At 42.5% G+C, this 16,859-nt stretch overlaps 1 protein-coding gene across 3 annotated transcripts in view; it reads right to left on the bottom strand.

Moving 5' to 3' along the window:
* CMTR1 (cap methyltransferase 1) overlaps nucleotides 1-16,859 on the bottom strand; it is a 110,597-nt gene that overhangs the window by 15,869 nt on the left and 77,869 nt on the right. For all 3 annotated transcript variants that reach the window (XM_037519620.2, XM_054698755.1, XM_037519621.2), the window contains 9 exons: nucleotides 16,154-16,246; nucleotides 14,317-14,388; nucleotides 13,071-13,165; nucleotides 12,887-12,959; nucleotides 7,855-8,053; nucleotides 7,010-7,128; nucleotides 4,937-5,033; nucleotides 4,481-4,613; nucleotides 3,587-3,766 (listed from right to left, as the gene is read on the bottom strand). In XM_037519620.2, the coding sequence (XP_037375517.1) occupies nucleotides 3,587-3,766; nucleotides 4,481-4,613; nucleotides 4,937-5,033; nucleotides 7,010-7,128; nucleotides 7,855-8,053; nucleotides 12,887-12,959; nucleotides 13,071-13,165; nucleotides 14,317-14,388; nucleotides 16,154-16,246 (1,061 nt within the window). The remainder of the gene's footprint in view (nucleotides 1-3,586; nucleotides 3,767-4,480; nucleotides 4,614-4,936; nucleotides 5,034-7,009; nucleotides 7,129-7,854; nucleotides 8,054-12,886; nucleotides 12,960-13,070; nucleotides 13,166-14,316; nucleotides 14,389-16,153; nucleotides 16,247-16,859) is intronic.

The raw sequence follows: 16,859 nt of genomic DNA, 5'->3' as shown, positions 1-16,859 counted from the left end.
CGTCACTAATCAGTAAGGTCATGCAAATAGGTACTACTTCTCACTTAAGAAAACAGCTATTATAAAAGGGGGAAAAAAGGACAGTAACAAGTGTAGGTGAAGATGTTGGAAAAGTGAAATCCTGGTACACTGCTGAAAGGAATGTAAAATGGTGCCACTACTATGCAAAATAGTATAGCAATTCCTCAAAAAGTTAAGCAGAATTACTATAAGGCCCATCAATTCTACTTCTGGATATATACCCAAAAGAACTGAAATCAGAAACTAAAACAGAGACTTGCAAACCAATGTTCATAGCTAAAATGTGGTACCCAAAGGGCAACCAACAGATAAATGGGTAACAAAATGTAGTAGGTACACAGAACATGTAGCCTTAAAAAACAATGAAATTCTAACACATGAAATCTGTCCCTTCCACAACTTGAAAACATTATGCTAAGTGAAATAAATCAGACACAAAAAAATAACTTTTTATGATTCCACTTACATGTGGTAGCTAGAATAGGCAAATTTTACTCTGCTCATAGAAAAACGAAGTATAATAGTCTACCACGGGTTAGAGATGAGGGGATAGGGAATTATTATTTAATGGTGTTTAACAGTGTTTCTGCTTTAGGGCCTCCCTGGTGGCACAAGGGGTTAAGCACCGCACTATGAAGCTATCCACAGCCTCTACAGCACGAGTTCAATCCCCAGCCAGCCAGGGAGCAAACCACATGGCACAGCAGACCTCTCCTGTCTCGTCGCTGCTCCCCTCAACAGTGTATTTCACTCAATCTGCCTGTTCTGTTCCCCGCTCTGTCTCTGGTGAATCCTCTCACCCCTTGTATCTCTGGCCTCTACCCCAGTTCCTGTATGCATAAAATAAATAAATCTTAAAAAAAAAAAACAGGGTTTCCCCAGTGGCGCAGGGGTTGAGCGCTGAGCTGCAAAGCTGCCCGCAGCCTCTGCAGCGCCGGTTCAATCGCCAGCTGCCAGTGAGGGTCCCACATGGCGCACAGACCTCTCCTGTCATGCCCACTGCTCCCCTCATCAGTGTCCTCCGTCTGTCTGCCTGTTCTGCTCCCCGCTCTGGCTCTGGTGAATTCTCTCACCCTCCCGTGCTTCTGTCTGTACCCAGGGCTTATATAAATAAATAAATAAATCTTTAAAAAGAAAAAAAAAAGTGTTTCTGTTTTAGATGATTAAAAAATTCTGGAAATGTACAGTCGCAGGGGTGGCACAATATTCATGTACTTACTACCACTGAATTATATATTTAAAAGGGGTCAAAATGGTGAATTTTACATTATGTGTATTTACCACAATAAAAAAAAAAAGACTCAAACTTTTTTAACTTATGCTTATCAAAAATGCACTAGTAAGAAAATGAATAGGCAAGTCACAGACTAGATAAAATATTCACATAACAAATACTTGATATAGGACTTGCATTCAGCATTTATAAACTCCTACAACTTAAAAGACAAATCAAATTTTTTAAATGATTGAGAGACTTGAAGAGAGACTTCATAAAAGCCTACAATAGCCAATAAACAAATGAAAAGGCATCCAGCATCATTAATCACCACAGAAATGCACACTGAATGCACAATAATACAACACTACACCTGACTAGACTGGATAAAATGAAAAACAACAACAAAAACTGACAAAGCCAAATGCTGACAAAGATGCACAGCAATCAGAACACTCACACTTTGCTAGAGGGAGTAAAAATTGGCACAACCACTTTAGAAAACTATGTGACATTCTAGAAAAGTTAAACACACATCGGGGCCTCCCCTGGTGGCGCAGCGGTTGAGCGCTGGGCTGCAAAGCTGCCCGCAGCCTCTGCAGCGCCGGTTCGATCCCCAGCCACCAGGCGAGGGTCCCACATGGCACGCAGACCTCTCCTGCCGCCCGCTGCTCCCCTCAGCAGTGTACTTCGGTCCTTCTGCCTGTTCTGCTCCCTGCTCTGGCTCTGGTGAATTCTCTCGCCCTCCCGCCCTTCTGACTGTACCCAGTGCTTGTATAAATAAATAAATAAAATCTTTAAAAAAAAAAAGTTAAACACATATCTACCTCTGACCTAGAATTTTCACCACAGGGTATTTGCCCAAACTAATGAACAATACACTGGTCCACCAAAAGCCCTGAACAAGAATGTTTGCAGCAGTTTTCTTCATAATAGCCCCAAACTGAAAATACCACAAGTGTATATCAACAGGAGAATAAATTACGGTATAGCCACACAATGGGTATTTTAATTCAACAATAAAGAAGGAAGCAACACAACAAAAATGAATCTCAAAATCATTATGGTGAGAGGGAAAAAAAGCTCGATACGAAAGTGTATTCATGATTACAAATAAGCAAAACTAACCTGTAATGATAAGCATCAGAAAAATGGTCACTTCAGCATTTATAAACTCCTACAACTCCCAATCCAGGGTTGACTGGGTTGGGACACAAAGAAATTTCTGAGGTGACAGAAATTTCTTTTTTAACATTAATAGGGATGTAGGCTACATGGATATATGTATTTGTCAAAACTAACTGAAGTGTACACATACAAGCTGCATTTCACCAATGGAATTATACCTTAATTTTTAAGAACAAGAAAGAAAAAGCAATTGATTATAGTGTTACTTAAACACTTTGTTAGATGGCAGTAAGGCTTAATGAAAAGAAATCCTCTGTTACAAAGCTCTGGCTTTGCTGATTCTGGGCGGATCCCCAGGCTTGTTTCTTCATTAAAATGTGCTGAAGCTTAGTATCAACTCCATCTTAGTGCCTAGCATTTCTATCAAGATGACAGAACTTATGTGGCAGTACTAAGGGGAATTAAAATACCTTGAGATGATGGGAAAGAAGAGGATAAAGACTTTCTTTCCATGACTGTCCAGAGCCACCTTCTCTGGAAGACAGGATGGCACACTTAGAAATGACCTTTCCAGACTGTTGGGCCCCCTCAGGAAGCACTTTCATTGATTCACTGCCACTATATAACTCTCAATCTACCTCAAAAAACCTTTCTCTAAGGCCTGCCCACCTAGGAAAATGAGTCAACAGTCACAACTTAACATTAGTACCAATAATGGGGAGAGGAAAAAACAAAGAAGTTGGAGGAAAAAAACAAACCAACATTTAAATCATCCATCTGGGATACTAATGAACTAGCATAAGTTTTACTACCAGAAACTTCTAAAGCATGTTGTATACTTGCTTTCCAACCATCTCCTGCCTCCAAAGGCAACAACTATAATGGCTTTTCATAAACAAAAGCAATTAAAGGGAAATTACTCCTGCTTTTACAGACATAGGATGAGGCTGCCCTCTGTCAGGTTTCACTAACATACTCAGGTTCATGTGGGCAGGGCTATGTCAGTTAGGTATATCTACCCCATCCTCCCATCCACCCCTGGGATGGGAACAGGACAAGTGTCTTCAAGGTACCCCAAATCGCAGAGAACCCTGGAAATAGCAAACCAATCCCAATTGTCAATTTGTCAGGACTGACAAAGTGATAATAAGAGCCAATCATTCAGTCCTTCATTCATCACTCTTCCTTGATACCCAGCAGTATCAGCAAAAATTTGTTTACCTCTCATTGGATCGTATCATGTAGTCAGTAAACTCATGGTCTCTCTTGATCACCTCCAAGGGGACCACAAGGTTGACATCAGAATCAGTGTTCCGTAGCTGGTTGAGTTTAATGTTCACTGAGAAGAGGTAATCCCGCACATCATCTATGCCCACCTTCAGGCCCTTGCACACCACATACCTGGCGGGAGACACTCTGTCATTCCACGAGGCAAAAGCTTCCTCCCCACACATACCTTTCCCCCAAACTCTTGTTGAGTCTTGAAACTAAACAGCTTCTCCATTCAGCCTTAAGTCTTTGTACAAAGAACAGCAAAGACTCTGTGTAGCAAAGTCCACCTCAAATCCTTCCTTTTTTATGTTGGGCTATATTTCTATTCTCTATGGTAGTGTTTCCCAATTGCCTTGTCCCAGGCTGGCTGTCTCATCATCACCTGAGGTGTTAAATTACAGATCTAATGAATCACTCTTCAGGACAGGGTCCAGAACTTTTTGTTTTTAATGAGCCACCTAGCAATTCTAATTGGCTGCATCTCCTTGCATCATACATGGCCATGTATCCCACCTGGGCTGCCGAGTGCCTCTGGCTGGTTTTCCCTTGCACTTTCACAGTCCATGTGCCTCCAAGTAGCCTTTCTATTGGTCACCTTCCCCCTCCTGGACCTAGTCAAGGATACCCCACATAAGCGTGAATAAGGCTTATGAAAGAGGTGGAGGCTGACAGGCACACTAGAGAACCAGTAAGATTCAAATCGTGACTCCTACTGACTCCAATCACTTATCTAAAGTCAAGTTTTTTTAAAGTAGCTTGAGAGGCAATGCCAGAGAGATGCACTAAGATCTGCGGTTCTGACATTCAGCCAACTAGTCTAATAAAAACAGAAGAAGGCCTCACCTCTCGGAGTTGGCAGGACGGCTGGTAATTGGCTTAAAAAGACATACACGTTCAAAACAGCAGTACAGCAGGTAGATGAGCCCCACACTGAATGGTGTGAAAAGGTCAAAGGTTTTACAGATGAAGTGGCCTCCTGCAGAGAGAAAACACCAACAGTAGTCAGTGGTTTCTATTCCAAGAGGAGGTTCCATTAGTCTTAGGGAGTAAACATGACACAATTCAAAGACCCTAAAATGTGGGTCCATGAAGTCAGAGGTAGTATAATTGGGAGACTCAGCTTTTGAGGGGACTCTGGGAATTCTATAGCATTTTTGCCCTAAATTCTTCATTTAGCCACCTGATACCTAATGTAAACAGATTTTTTTTTTTTTACTTCCAAATGAAGCCTGTACATACGCTTGTCCGGTAAGACCTCTAGTGGGTCCTGGAGTGGGGAAACAACTGAGGAAGTATCACCTGTCCGGACAACAGACAGCGCCATGAGGAATTGACAAAGGAGCAGCTGCTTGCTGAGAATTTCTTGCAAGTTCTCCTGCCCCTCCACTGAGAAACCCTAAAATGAGAACAGAAGGACTGGGGTGAGAAAGCAAAATGAGGACTGAAAAGAGCGTCCCTAGTTCATCTTCCTTGGGATTTCTTGAAATGTTTTTATTGATTTCTACCGTGTGAATTATAAAGATGCAGACGTGTATGTTTTAAATTATTTTATATTACTTTGGCATGGTTCTACAGCTCATTCTGGATGAAACTAGCACTAGAAAGTAGGCCTAACTACTAGATCAATGTCATTTTCTTGTTCTATCACTGCCATGATATAAAACCAAGTCTGTTTTTCCAAGGAGATGATCCAGAAAATTTTGAAACTCATATGGGAATCCAAGAGAAGAGGAAGGCAGAAAAGAAGCAAAATACTGACTAGTCATAGGCCAACTACAAAATATGAAATGGAAAAATGTGGTGAGTCCCACAAGACCCAGGGAGTACATATGCATGAATACTTTGCCTGGATTCACTTGGCCACTGTAATGACCACTGAACAGGGTCCCATCTAGTGACAGGAGAAAAGTTAGTACAACTCTGACAGTCACAATAATCTCTTTTTCTCTGCTGACAAAGGATTTACTCACAAAACCCACCTTTCTGTCCTAAACTCATGGATCTTCTTCCTCCAGCTGGTGGACAATTTGGCCAGGGTTTCTGTTCAAAGAATGCCCATTGCTATTGCTGGAGTAATCCCTCCCTGAGATCCCAGCAAAATGCAAAGAGCCAAGCTCATATAAAAGAAAAAGGTTAGGGATTGGACAAAGGACAAAAGGGAATTGTTTAATGGGTACAGATTTCAATTTTGCAAAATGAAAAAGGACTGGAGATCTTTTGTGAATATATTTAACACTACTGAACTGTACACTTAAAAATAATTGAGATGGTGAATTTTATGTGTTTTTTAATCACAACAATTGAAATAAAAAGTAAAGGAGATTGGCCTTCATTAATCTGCTCCAGTCAGAATAGGTTACCCAAACACAGTCCTATTAAAGCAAAAGGTAAATGATTAAAAACCAAAAATGTTTAACAATGTCTTCAAGATTTATAGATGCTTCTCAAAATGTATGCCAGTTTATAGGGTCAATTGAAAAAAAGAGAAAAAGTGAAAAAAAAAAAAAAAAAAAAGATCAAACCATGCCACCAGCCTCCAATGCCTAGGCAGAAAGACAATCCTTGAGTGTGCAACTCTAGCCACCGTAATGCAATGGTTGCCCCCCATATCTGCTACTCTCTCCTCTCCAAGTTTATCTATCCATTTTGCACAATACTTGGTGAGACAGGGCATCTTCATATCCCTGCTGACACCCTACATACTGCTTCATCTTTCCACATGACTACTGCTTGAGTGGCCACCCATGGAACCCCCAGAGGCTTTTCTCAACTCTAGTCATATGACCCTGCAGCAACTGCCACAATCTCTGTCCCTCCTAAATGGCTCACTCCAAAAAAGATTACCTGGCATTAGATTACTGGGAGAGAAAGTTGAATGGGACTCTATATTGCCCAAGGACAGGGCTGCTTAAATATTCACTTCAGCCTAGCCACTGACAGGCTCCTGTTGATTCCCTGAGCCACTGCCTTTGACGATGTGGTCATCTGCAGCCTATTCAGGGGTTTAGGAGTAGTGACATATAGACAGCTTCTGCCAGGAGCAGTACCCAGGGGACAAATGATGGAAATGCTTTTGCTGGTCAGCAGTATCTAGTTTATTTTAGTCATGGTACTCCCATCAGTGTCTCACAGCCAACAAAGGCATCTTTGAAAAAGTGTGAGGGAAAGTTCACTTGCTCCAAGCGAAGTTATTCCCAACACAGCCTATACCAAGTAATCACTGAAATGTGTATATGAAGAATAAAAACATACATCCGTTACTATCTGAACAGTAGGGGCAGCTAAAGAACCAAATCAAACAAAAGCAATTTAAAAGCCTCTGACGTAATAAATCCTTTATGCATTACCCTTTGGAGACAGCAAATCACCTACCCCATCGGCCATGAGAAAGTGAACACCCTTGCGGTCTGTGTTATCCAGCACAAAATTCCGAAAAGCAGTGATGTTCTCCGGGCGGGTGATATCTCCATCTCCATCAATCCCACCCTCACCTGGCAAGACACATGATTTACAGTAAGCTCATGTGCTATGCGCATCGCAAGAGCTGGGATCCCACATCAGCTCTCTGGAACAGTACACACAGGTAGTATTCATTTGTGGGCCTTGAATCTCAGGAGAAAGTCCCTGTGAGGAGCAACTCATGACAGGACTTGTTTGGCAAGGTTGCCGTGCAGTGATGAACCAAGAGGCAAAAAAATAGGGTCCTGCAATAATAAACCAGAATCCAAAGGAGTTGATCAGCCAAGAGTCATCACTGAAACAGAGGGCCTTAAGACCGAAGTTGTGCTGAAGCACCTACATTTAGGAACCAAAGTGAATTTTTTATAAGAACTATTAAGAAAGGACTTTGGATTTGCTGCCAATCATAACAGTTGAGACAGTGAACTGCTAGGTTCAGGGTTGGAGACAGGCATGAGGTTTGTATTTGTTAATAACCCTGCTAGTCCTCAGCTGGAGACTAGGCAGTTTCATTAACTCCTGTCACCAGAAGAGAAGGAAGCCCTAATATGGCTTTGATGAGAGTCTGCCTATCCTGCAGGCCTGGAGTAAAAGGACAATCTAGAGGGAAGCAAGACCTTCAGGACATGGGCTGAGAATTCCAGACTGAGAGACCTAGGAAAGAAAAGACGCAAATGGATAACTGCTTCTGACCTAAAATCCCCACAGAGGACTATCCCTGAGACTCCCTAGTACCCTCCTTTCCTCAGTATCCCTACCATAGTAGGGCTCGAAGAGCTCACTGGAGGCCGAGTAGAAGTCCTCCAATTTGAAGTCATTAGGGCCCTTCAGAGTCATTCCAAAGCCCTTGGCATGCCACTTCTTCCTCCACAGCACATACTCCGAGAAGCCACCTGGGCCTGCGCAGACATCAGCAAAGTACAGAAGTTCAGCTTCCCGGTCCTTCACCAATGGTTTCTGCAAAGGCAAATGGAGAACAGGGGAGGAAGGGGAAAAAGGATGGCTCAGTAGTGAATACAAAGGAGAATGCAGGGGGAGTAAAATAAACCTTTCAGCAAGCACTATACAGAGCTCCCACCAGGGCCGAAACATCCAGGAAATAAATGCATCCTCTGTGATCAGCAATTTCGGAAGCTGCCCATCCCCACCTCAAAATTCTTGATGCTTTTCACAGCACAAACCTAGCTCAGACTCCTAATAAAAACATCTTAAATGAGCATCAATGTGCGTTTCTCAGCCTTTTCCTCACTATAGCCTACCTTACAAGAGACCTCCTGAATAGAACAGATCTGGTATCTCTGACATTGCAGGAAGGGAAAAAGACACTAAGACACAAAGTGGCCTGTTCACAGCCAACCTGTCACAAAGCTAAATCAAATTCCAATCAGTCTGTCCTCTAGACTCAGATCTTCCTGTCCAACCAAATCTGGGAACTCTAATATCACTCTCTCCTGGTGAGGTCCTACCTTTCCAGACTATAGCTTCTGCTTCCCTTCTCTTCCTCCTTGGCATTTTTTTTCTAATTAACTTTTAATATTGGACTAATTTTAGATTTACAGAAAAATTGCCAAGACAGAGTTCTAGCATACCCTTGACCAATCTTCCAGTTTTGTTACCATCTTACAAACACCTTGCCATGGTGCATCTGTCAAGACTAAGAAACCAACATTACTGTACCACTATTAACTAAACCCCAGGTTGATGTAGATTTCCCTAAAGTCCTTGTTCTGTTTTGTTCCATGATCCAGAGACATTGCATTTAGTCTCTTCCCTTTTTGCACTCCACTCTTCCTCTTCCTGCCTTTCCTAGCAGGTGCCTGGGGTAGCACACAGCTGTGAGCTGGCAATGCAGAGAAGGAAGGAGATACTCGTGTGCAGCTTCCAGGCAGCCTTCAGAGGACCCACGCACATCAGTAATAACTAAATTACAGTCATCATTTGGATTTTCATTGGACTATATTTTGACCACTCGAGTGGCTTTAACTCTTAATCTAAAATTCATGCTGAAATTAGCCCTAGCCAATATTCTGTGTTTACATCTCACTTTTACACAGTTGAACCTAGACAGTGAATTCTCCTTGTCTTGACCCTCAGTGACAGGGAGGATGTACCACAGGCACTGGTTGACAACAGGAGGTTGAGTGGATGACTGCAGAAGACCCTAGCAAACATCCAGTAGGAAATGGATTAGACAACTCAGCCTTCCCTCTCTACAGGTTTGGCATGGCTGACTGCTAGTCCAGAGTTCCATAACTTTTAGAAAAGATCAGAAAACTTTAGGAGAAACAAAAGAAAAAAAATGGAAATATCAGTGTTCATTTTTCAGGTGACAAGGACCTTGTCTCTCATGATAGCTCTATCAAAACAGTCTCTAGACAAAGTGATTCCACTAAAAATAAACTCCATCATCCTATTACAAGCCCACCCAGGCATGCTGGGATATATATCATCCTTTCTCCCCTTCCCCAACACTCCACCCTAGCACTCTTTGTTCCTCAGCCATCAATTATTCATATTTTTGGATTATATTCATTTGCGCACACACACATACACACACACACACACACACACACGTCCTAATAGCATTTGCCAAGAACATTATATAGCACTTTTGAGGCAGCACAGCGGTAATGAGGCAGGGGTCACAAGTTTAAGACCTGCACGCACTGGAAAAAGAAGAAACAATGCTCTTCAATGCCAGCAAGGCCCTAGGCCCAGGCTACCTCTCTGGGTGAACCACTGACTGAAAGGAAAACTGGAGGAATGAAGGGGGGTGAAATTAATGAAAGCATCTCACCTCCCAAAAAAGGGCGCAAAAATGATCCCATACTGTGACTTCAAGACATGGCCAGGAGGTCTTTACAGACAGGACAACTGGGGTTCTCACCTCTGCCATTTACTGGCCATGCAGTCAAGGGCAAACACACAATTTACATCTCTAAGTTTGAGCTTCCTCGACTGTAAATTGGGGCTAATGTAGGTTATCTCTTAAGGCTGTTGTAGGATTAAATAAAGTACCACATGTCAAAGAACTTTAAAAACTCTAAAATACTAAACAAATGTAAGATGATATTATATTCAACTAGATCATTTTCCTTGGGGTCAAACTCTTGTTCTTTTCTATTTCCAATGCCTTAGTATAATAGTCTACATTCGGTGGGCTGTTTAATTTTCTCTGAGACAGGATTGAAACTTAAGACCTACATTCAGTTTTTGTCTCCTGTTAACTTCATAGATGATGTTTTCTTACCTCAACAATATCCCCAGGTACACAAATCCTTCGTGTGATGTAATGTCCTTCTATATACCCAGAGAATCTAAATTCCCTTCCTTGCTTTGTTTCTTCCAATTCTTGTTTGCAATTCTTTATCTCCCTGCCCTAGACCCTTTTCTCCTTTTTCCATGATCTGCAGAATAGGAAATTTGTTTAATATAAACAACCTCAGTCTCCCCACCCGTCACTTCCCAACCTCACCACAATGCCCAAGTTCAAGTTCTCCATGCTCTTATTCTAGAATCTGCCTGACGCAAGAGCCACTGCAACCCTAGCAAAGTATGTTTTCAGGCCTTCAACCACTCCCATTGCTGCTGAGGACTGCTCAAGAGTATATCTGCTTGCCTGAAAAACACACCAAGCCTGCTAGGCTTGGCTGTCACTCTGGTCCTTGGGGGAAAACAGAGATGAAAAGAGAGAGGAAAACACTAGGGGCTGAAGAGAAATCACTTTTTATAGTGGAGTACAGAGAAACATCTCTGAAAGGGCAATTCTCCATGGCCACTAACAATCAATTCAGGTCAAGAAGCTGCCTGGAGCACTGCAGACACAACTGCCTTTTCCTATGTAACTAACATCTCTACCCTCAACCTGAATGGTACAACCCTGGTGCTTACTTCATTTTCATGACAGCAAAAGACAATAACCAGATACCAGCTGCTAGAAGCATTTACATTCAAAAGCCCAAAATGACGCAGTGACTTCCAATCAGCTTAACAGAGCTCCTCTGCCAGGCAGGGGTTTAAAGGAAATCATTTGCAGCTCAGAAAATTAAATCAACATTATTATCAACCTAATTTTCTCAAGATGCTAATTCCAAGAGTCCTTTTGTGCTGCCTGCTGGTATTGGAAAATGGGGAGGGAGATCTAGGAGAGAGAAATGACTAAAGGCTGGAGGGATCTACGTGGCAGTTTTGCCAGCATGGAGGAGTAGGCAGGTAGAGCTGAAACATTAAAGTACTTGGAAAATAAGTTTCTTTAGCCAGCAGATAATCAGGGGGCCTAGTGGAAGGAGGGTGAGTGAAACAGAAACAGCTGGATCCTGGCCTCTTCACTGTCAAAAAAGAACTAACTTTCTAAGACTGGGTAAAAATGCTTTGAAACTCTGAAGGGAATTCTAGAATGAAATTCCTTTTTTCTTTCTCTATCATTATTGAGGGTCGGTGTTCAGAGAAATAAGATATAGTAGAGTAGAAAATCATTTTGCTCTACCACTTCCTGAGAAGGTCCAAAGTCTGATAATTATTATCCCACACAAAGCTTTTTCAGAGAGGCAGAAGGCCACATCTGAAATCATAGATCTTAGAGCTAGAATGGGTCTTAAAGTCTTTTGGCCTTACCTCTTGCCCTCTGGCAAGTCAGTAGGGTTAATTTCAGAGATGTGATAGCTGAGGCCCAAAGCTATGAACTTCAGTGACACCACCTGTGAGATGTAAGTGCTGCATTCCCTGCTCCCCACCCCACCAGCCCCTGAGGAACAACACAGCCTATATTTTCAGACACGATACTGATTTTTTTTTAAATAATTTTTTTTTAAGATTTATTTATTTTTATACAAGAGGTGGGGTACAGGCCAGAGGCACAGGAGAGTGAGAGGATTCACTGGAGACAGAGCAGGGAGCAGAACAGGCAGATAACCGAAACACACTGCTGAGGGAAGCAGAGGGCAAGACAGGAGAGGTCTGCTGGGCCATGTATGTTATCTCCCTGGCCGGCCGGGAGAATCGAACCCATGCTGCAGAGGCTGTGGACAGCTTCACAGCGCTGCACTCAATCTGCTGTGCCACCAGGGAAACCCCACAATACTGATTTTAAATAGACTGGGGAACACACCCAGATGACCACATTTCATTCAACACTCAAACCATGTTTCTCAGCGCACTCCCTCTCAAGTCAGAAACAGCACCCAACACATCGGATGATGTCACAAGTTTCAATTAGAAAAATAAGCTCATTGTAAGGATACACACTCTCCTTATACTCTACCTCATCCATGCTAGGAAAAGAAGCAGGCTAAAGTTCTCTGATAGCAACTATCCTCTGCTCACCAATAAGCACAAAAAGGTTTTTCAAATATCCCAACACTGCACCTTTAAAAGCTTTTAAGTCCACCAGGATGTGGAGAATCTAAGTGCTATGGAGGCAAGGATCACAACTAATTCAAAATTATAGGCCTGATACAAAGTAGGGGCTAAATATATGTTCAATGACCGCAGGAACAGAGCCCATGCTCTAGCTCATGGCCTCACCTCCCATTCATGCCATGACTGTGGATTTTCTCCAACAATGTCCTTTTGATACTGCTGCAACCCTGGCCCATCTCCACATGGAGTGAGTAGCAGGAATTGCAGAATTAGGGGCTGGGACTCTGGGCCTGGAGCTCGAGAGACAAATGTTTATAGGGGCACTGTGGAACCCCATGTGAGGTACTCAAAGCAAAATATCTCTATCACATGGCAGGAATACTCTATTAGCATTGCAAAAATGGTGATTCAGAAACAGAATCTTGTCCTCACCCCGGAAGAGTCCTTCGGATTTGTAAACATTCGATCAAACACAAAATCCATGTTAGCCATCTTCATTGCCGCCCTGCAAAAATCAAAACAAAAAATCATGACTCAGTTCCAGACATGTGGAAAGCTCAGACTCAAATGAAAAGGAACTCTGCATGTTGGGGAAGAGAGAAAATTGTCAGCAAACCTGTTTAAGAAGAAGACTCCTCGGATCATCTCATAGGGATTGGCCCGGGTCCGAGCCCGCCGCATCTCCTCCCCATCCAGGACATCAAATACACTCTGCACAGAGAGAATGAGAACCTCGAGGTGATTATCACTCCAGGCCCTCCTGGACAGACAGGAGTTTTAAAGGTTGCAGGACCTGATTCACAGTCTTCAAAATGGCTAGGCTCCTGCCATCTCCTAGTCCTAAAATAATTAGTTGCGTGACCCTAGACAAGTTGCTCAAACACTGTCCCTCAACTACCTCACATGTAAAACGGAAGAAAATAAGACTTGAGCATGCCCCTGTCACACAGCAAAGGGTGAATGTTGTTATACACAGAGCCACTTGTTGCCACTGCTCGTGCTCACAGTGGATGTTTCTCCATTCCACACCAGCAACACCCTTTCAAGGGACTAGAGGTCTGGCATTAAGACTCACTCGACTGGGGCTTACTCAGTGAGAGGGAAACAACCCAAGACCAGGATTTTCTGATGGCAAGTATACATTGCAGAGATTCCTTCTCCCTTTTTTAGTTTCATCTCTGAAAAAAGAAAGCCTCATTTCACCCGAGTTGATCTTAAAGATATTTCCAACCCTCTGTGAGCCAGAAAAAAAACTCTGAGAAGCTGGTCTGAGCTTTTACTACTTCGTCAACCCATCTCCTCCTCAGCATCTCCCTGGCTCATTCTGCCCCAAGCAATATACTTCCTGACACAAACTATAACAAAAGAAATTAAGGAGAGCCTAACATGCACCCAGTGTGTTAAGCACTCCACATCCACTATTTCATTTAATTCTTACAACAATGTTAGGAAATATTTTCTCTCCGCTTTATAGATGAGAAAACTCAAACACATGAAGTTAAAATGGCTGAACCAAGGTCACAGAGCAAAAAAGTTGCATGCGTAGGATTTGATTTCAGGACTATCTGATGCTAAAGAAGGATTCCAAATCTTTCACTACACCAGGCCCCCTAGGATTACAATGAACTAACCACTGAGGGTAAGTGGGTCCTTTCCTGGCACTCACAGGGACAGCACATTACAAGGCAGGGCAGTCACCAGGAAAAAGGACCGCCTAGAGAGATGTACCAAGTTACACATCTGAGCTCCAGGAAAAATCTTAGTGAAGCTCTGCCATCCACAGCTAACTCAAAAGAACTGAAGAAGCCCAGCACAGTTCCTACAGATTTTCAACTCCAGCTTTAGCTGCAAGAAGGACTTACCTTACACTGCAACATACTGTGAAGAAGCTCTTCCCCACAAAACTCCGTTTCATCTTCAATAATCATCTTTCTCTGTAAGAAGAAAACAATCAATAATGACCGTGTGTGACTGCATTTGGAAGGATGAACAGGAAAACTAGGGTTCCAAGTGAGTGGAGCAAGAAGGGACTTGAGTCCATGCCAAGGAACATCAATACCTGAGGGGCAAGAAAGAAAATCTTAAATCCCTCTGGCTATCCTCCAGATGGCTGTGAGATGAAGCAGCCCCCTGGGTGCTCTGACTAGCATGCCATATGGATACAAGACTCATGAATGCTGAGGCTGAGAAAAGCAAACAGGAAGGAGACATTCAAGCTGTCTGGCTCTACAGTGCGGAGGCAGGATGGCAACTGCCCTTCAACCAGGAAGCGTCTCACTGTGTGATAAGTATGAATGCACAACACCAGGCACTGACCTGGTAGTGTGGTAGAAAACAAGGGCTTGAGGGAGCCTCATGGGAATGTCAAGTCCACCCTATATCTTAGGGAAGAGACCTCTAAGTCAGCAATTCTCAATTTGATATTCTCAGGCTGTGTGCTGTTCAAAATCACTGAGGACCCCAACGGGCTTTTGTTTATGTAGAGTGTGTGTGTTTCCTACTAAAAAGTAAAACTGAGAAAAGTTTAAAATATTAACAAAAATCAGTTAATATAACACATCTTTTTTTTTTATAAATTTTATTTTTATATTCCCCATACAATTGCACTCCCCTTATTCTGATCCCAACCCCTCCCCTCCCCACCCCCATCCCCCGTAGAGTGTCTCTGGTTCATAGTTTTTTGTTGATTTTTATTTTCACTTTCTTATAGTTATTCTTCTTCCTGGTCCCTTATTTAAGTTTTCTAGATTCCTGCTATGAGTGAGACCATCCGGTATTTTCCTTTTTCTTTCTGGCTTATTTCGCTGAGCATGATCCCTTCCAGCACCATCCATGTTGCTGCAAATTGCATGTGTTTATCTTTTTTGAATGCTGAGTAATATTCCATGGTGTATAATATAACACATCTTTATGAAATATAACTACACTTCAAAAATATTTAGTGAAAAGAGAGGTATTGTTTTCCATTCTTGCAAATCTCTTAATGTCTGATTTAATAGAAAACAGCTAGATTCTCTTCTCTCCACATATACAAGCAATAGATTGTATTATCACATGTCATAGCCTCTGGAAAACACTGGACACTTACGAAAGAGTAACAGTGAAAATGGCAAATAACTTTTCAGTATCATTATGAAAATAGCTTTGACCTAGTAGAGTCCCTTAAAGGGTTTTAGAGATTCCCAGGGGCCTCTATACTTTGAGAACTGTTTTCTAGACCATATTGATTTGGCAGTCATCTACTTTATTCTTAACAATTTTCCAGAAGGATATTAAACAAATTCCCTCTGTAACGACTTCCTCATTACTTTCTGAAGACAGGGGACAGAGTTTTTTCATCTACCTGGAACAGTGCCCAGCAATGACCAGAATATACACAGATGCCTAATAAGCTACTCTAAAAGCATCTAAAAAGTATGGGAAGACAAGCACATCCATAAAAAGGTAGAAGTTATGCATTTTATGCTGCCTCGCAAGTTAAATGGCTAGGAGGGGGAAAAAAACCTTTTGACACACCTCCCAAGAGGATTAACTGTAAAGCCATTAGTATACCCTCTTGGCACAGATTTATTCCTGCCAGAGTAGTCAGATTCACATTTTTCTTAAATTGTGAGTATACATAATACATACCAGACTTGAGGAGGAGAAAAGTTAAAAGATAAATGCCAAGAATTCAGGTTATATTATCTGAAACCCTACCTTTCCCACAACCATCCAATTGCTCATTTCCTGAATATCGAGTATTTCCGTAGTACATTCTGGAAACCATGACACCTGCTCACAAGCACTGGGCTACAACCAAAAGAGAGGCAAATAAATCAGAGAAGTCAGACCCACAGAGTTATGTCCCAACTCACCAAAACTTCCCCCTAAAGCAAGAAGGATTCAGAGAGAATAAGAAGGACCCAGAAAGTTGAAGCCAAATGCAGCCATCAAACATGAGAACAGGGCCTCCCCGTGGCGCAGCGGTTGAGCACTGGGTTGCGAAGCTGCCCGCTGCCTCTGCAGCGCCGGTTCGATCCCCGGCTGCTCCCTGACCACCAGAGGAGGGTCCCGCATGGCGCGCAGACCTCTCCTGCCGCCCGCTGCTCCCCTCAGCAGTGAACTTCTGTCCTTCTGCCTGCTCTGCTCCCCGCTCTGGCTCTGGTGAATTCTCTCACCCTCCCGCACTTCTGACTGTACCCAGTACTTGTATAAATCAATTAATCAATCAACCTTGTATAAATAAATAAAATCTTAAAAAAAAAAAAAAACAAACATGAGAACAGAAAGCCAAAATTCTAAAGTTTAAGTTCTGAAAGCTGCTCAATTCTGGTTTGAATCCTTAGAAACTTTCAAAACCATAAGGTTTCTTTCACTGGCTCCAATATCTGATGAAGCCTACTATAGATTAAGTGCTCAGAGA

Source organism: Talpa occidentalis, unplaced genomic scaffold (genome assembly GCF_014898055.3).
Source record: "Talpa occidentalis isolate TD23 unplaced genomic scaffold, MPIMG_talOcc4v2.1 talOcc4.2, whole genome shotgun sequence".
Lineage (NCBI taxonomy): Eukaryota > Metazoa > Chordata > Mammalia > Eulipotyphla > Talpidae > Talpa > Talpa occidentalis.
This window is presented reverse-complemented; position numbering and strand designations above follow the sequence as displayed.